This window comes from Amia ocellicauda, chromosome 3 (genome assembly GCF_036373705.1).
Source record: "Amia ocellicauda isolate fAmiCal2 chromosome 3, fAmiCal2.hap1, whole genome shotgun sequence".
NCBI classification, from domain to species: Eukaryota; Metazoa; Chordata; class Actinopteri; order Amiiformes; family Amiidae; genus Amia; species Amia ocellicauda.
Window position 1 is genome coordinate 45,837,685 of NC_089852.1, and position 3,925 is coordinate 45,841,609.

Consider the following 3,925-nt stretch of genomic DNA (forward strand, 5'->3'; position numbering starts at 1 on the left):
ACAAACACAGACACAGAGAGTCCAGCGAAGAGGAAGAACCTCCGCTGACATCATGTTTTATAGAACAAGATGTGGAAAGGGACCTGTTCTGAGTGACAAGCGCAGGGGTCAATGGCAGCTTTGATAGAGTGACATTTCAATCGGGTTCCCGCAGAGTTAGCTGGTGCCATGATAACGAGATTATCAGTGTTATTCACTTCACCTGTCAGTGGTCATAATGTTATGGCTGATCAGTATATATATATATATATATATATATATATATATATATATATATATATATATATATAATCATATGATGAATAACCACCATAAAAATCATAATAATGGTGAATAACATCCAATAACATTCACGTAGCTTGTTATAATTCATAATTCACATAATTTATTATTTTTTTTTACACAAAATACTAGTCATATATAGCTCAATGGGGTATTTAACATACAGATTTAACATAATTGTTTAACCTTTACTCCTAAGAAAAAGTGTTTATGGATTCACTGGAGCTGAAGATATCTTATTTCTTTTGTAAAGCTTTTTAATTGCCTCCATAATCTCCTCTGTCTTTAATGTATAAATGATTGGATTTAGCATGGGTGGAATGGTGGAAGACAAGGATGTATTAATTATCCTGGCATTTGGGTGGATAGTGGAAGTTATTGCAGCAATATATGTGGCAGATATTGGAAGGTAAAACACTGCCACTAAAATTAAATGGGAGGTGCAGGTTTTCATTGCTTTGAGACGCCCTTCCCTTGATGCAATTTTTAACACCGCAAATATTATACACAAGTAAGATAACAGAATCAAAACCAATGGTCCAAAAAGTAATATTGTGATAGAGATTTTTGCAATGATACTGCTTGGGGAATTGTCATTACAGGCCAGTCGATAAGTAGGTCCGTGGTCACAAAAATAACTGTTTATCACAATGGATGCACAAAAGGAAAGTCTAGTAATCAAACTCACAGCTGTGATTAACAGCCCTGCAGTGCAAATCCACACTATTGCTAGAATCACAATCATCACAGTATTAGTCATAATGACATGATATTGCAGTGGAAAGCATATTGCAACAAACCTGTCATAGGCCAGAACAAGAAGAGTAAGCGACTGCATGAATGTAAAGAAGTGCACAAAAAACATGTTGGCCAAGCAGGCTTCATAAGCGATTAATTGAGAATCAAAGAGAAAGGAGTCAATTAATTTAGGAATAAGTGCTGTGCTGCCACACATGTCAACTGTAGCTAAATTAAACACAGCAATGTACTTAGGAGTGTGAAGGCTTCGCTCCATGTATATAATGAACATGATGAAGACATTTCCTAATACAGTTACAGCATAAACACAACACAAGAAAATGTAATAGTACTTCACATGTGGGATGTTGGAAAAGCCATTGATGTAAAAGAACAGAGGCCTGACGAAGGTAGGATTGAGAGAAACTGCCGAATTTGAGGCGTTCATTGTAGACTTGTTTCCTCTAGTTGTTTTTCTCTGACCTGTAATTATAAAAGTTGTGACCCTATTTCACTGTTCATTTTAATAGAAAATAGGTACATGTAGAAATTATTAAAGTAAACTGATAAAGCTGGAAATAAAATGGTAAATCCACTACAGCACCCCTACCTGACCCATGTTGTGACAAAGCATTCCAGGATGCATAAATTAACTATGTTGTAACTGGTAGGTGATTTTAGCCAGTAGTAGCCTGTCACCTCTGAGTGGGTCAGTAGATTATTGATGTAACGGTTTAGTAAGAACAATGTGAAGCATTTAGAATTTAATGCATTAATGTTATATTTTCACAAACCTTTGTAACTTTAAATGTGTAATTTTAGACTAATTCATAATATCATATTGACAGTAATTCATTACAATAATTTATGATTTACAATATTTACAAGAAAAGGCATCAAACATCATTATAATAATCCACATGCTTGTTTTTGTTTTGTTTTTTCAATTTAGTTTTCAAGACAGAAAAACGGACAGGAATAACCAGCATAAATGCCCCAATGTATGTGTAATACTCACCAAAATATAATTAGACAATTAAATGCTGCTGGAGGGACAGCTCTCTCTCAACACTGCCTGATCTCTCTCAGTTCTTCAGCTTGTGTCTGCATTTGTAGCATCAGACCAGTGTCCTTTATACACATGACTCTGTAGTGTGCTGTATTGCCATCAGCAGGGGAAATGCTGTGTGCAATGAGCTGATTGGTGATACGAGCTGTACTCCAGAGATAGACTGATATGTTGATAATCATGTGTGGGTACAATGATAGCATATGTATCTGTAGGTACAAATCTAGGTTATGTCACAGCCAAACAAAGTCTGGTAAAGTTGAACAACCAACTCAACATATTTTCAATCAGAAATGTTCTATGCTGAGCAATATTAAAGATTCTTCTTCTATATCAGCCTTTAAGTCCAGGCTGAAGACCTGTGTTATAAGTCTACCATTTCCTCCACCATCTTTACTTCCTCAGTGCTGCCGATGTGTCTGGACATGTTGCACATTGACCTAGGTTGTTATTCTCTGTCTGGTGCACTGTACTAACACATCTCTTTAGTTTCCTGTGCATGGCTGGCCCATCTAGCAGTCCCAGAGGCCAGACAAGGCACCACCAGACAGCAGAATATACATGGCTGTCAGAGCCTGGACTTTACCAATCAAATAAAAGAGTCTCTGATCACCATCTTAAAAATCATTGTATTATTTTGTTTAATTTTTACGTGAAGGGGAGAAAACCAAACGTCCTAGGCCTTAAGCCATGGACCCTCATATTATAGTCTCTGAAATAGGGTGTTATTCTAATTAAAAGTGTAAATGGGGGAGTTGAAATGCAGTGTTTTTAACTTGTGAAGTGATGGCCTGAAAACTTGAAAGAATCAGGTTTGTGGCCAAAACAGAAACAGAATCCTAAATTCTAGAGTAAATGACATAAAACTTATTAAAACATGTGAGAAATGCCCATTTCCACATGTAAATGCTACTGAAATAAGTAAGCAATCTGGAAAGCTGTTTTTTCTTTTTTTTCCCTACTATCATTCTACTCTCTATATTGTTGTGGGTCTGTTGTGAGCTGTTCAGTACTGTTCATCATGTTGTAATCCTAACTTTTTAAAACACAGCTACTTGCTAGCTCCATCAAGGACATGAAAATCAACTTGGGTAAGATAAGTAAAACAAAGTATTAAAACATCTAGACATGAACCACAAGCCACAGATGTGCAGTATTTAATTTGAACAAGTTGTCTCATGACAGGCTTAAATTCCATGTCTCATGTATTGCTCTCCGCACATGTAAACCCCAATTTCAGTGATTTTCTATCAAAAACAGCACGAGAACTGTACTTAGAGCTCATTTACATATTAATACACTCCTTTTCCCTGAGTGCAATAAACTAAAACCATGGAAACCCTGAGAGGGAGAGGGTCATTTAATCCTTGACTCAAGCATATTGTCTGGGGCAGGGGTGCCCAATTTTTTTTGGATTGTGATCTACATTTAAAATGGCCAGCTCAACATGGTCTACCAACCAAGAAAATGTCACTTTGTTTAAAAAATAAATTAAAATGTGTAATAGTCCTACTGCATGGGCATTTATATTATTTTATTATTATATTCTAATATTTAATTACAAATGATCAATTTCAATATTAGAATATCTAAAAAAAAACAATACAATATATCTCAAAAGATTTATTCTGATGGCTTGAACTGAATGAAATCTGCCAGATAAAATTAACATAATTTCAAAATGTTCTTGTAAATTAATCAACAATAACTTTTTAAAATAAATGTAATCTGAAACATTTTAGCTGACCCACCAGTCTATATAACAATAACACAATAAAACAAAGAACTCTTCACCATAACTCAGATAATTCGGGTAAGTGGGCTAAAGGAAAAGAA

The 3,925-nt window shown here is 35.2% G+C and overlaps 1 protein-coding gene across 1 annotated transcript; it reads right to left on the minus strand.

Moving 5' to 3' along the window:
* Nucleotides 1-490: 490 nt before the first annotated feature.
* LOC136747209 (olfactory receptor 51F2-like) lies at nucleotides 491-1,471 on the minus strand. Its single transcript, XM_066700159.1, has one exon. It carries the CDS (start codon nucleotides 1,466-1,468, stop codon nucleotides 491-493), a length of 978 nt encoding a protein of 325 aa, XP_066556256.1. The 5' UTR covers nucleotides 1,469-1,471.
* Between the last annotated feature and the right edge of the window lie 2,454 nt (nucleotides 1,472-3,925).

Excerpts from the sequence above, each read along its gene's own strand:
- LOC136747209 (XM_066700159.1), bottom strand. The coding sequence starts at position 1,468 with ATGAACGCCTCAAATTCGGCAGTTTCTCTCAATCCTACCTTCGTCAGG.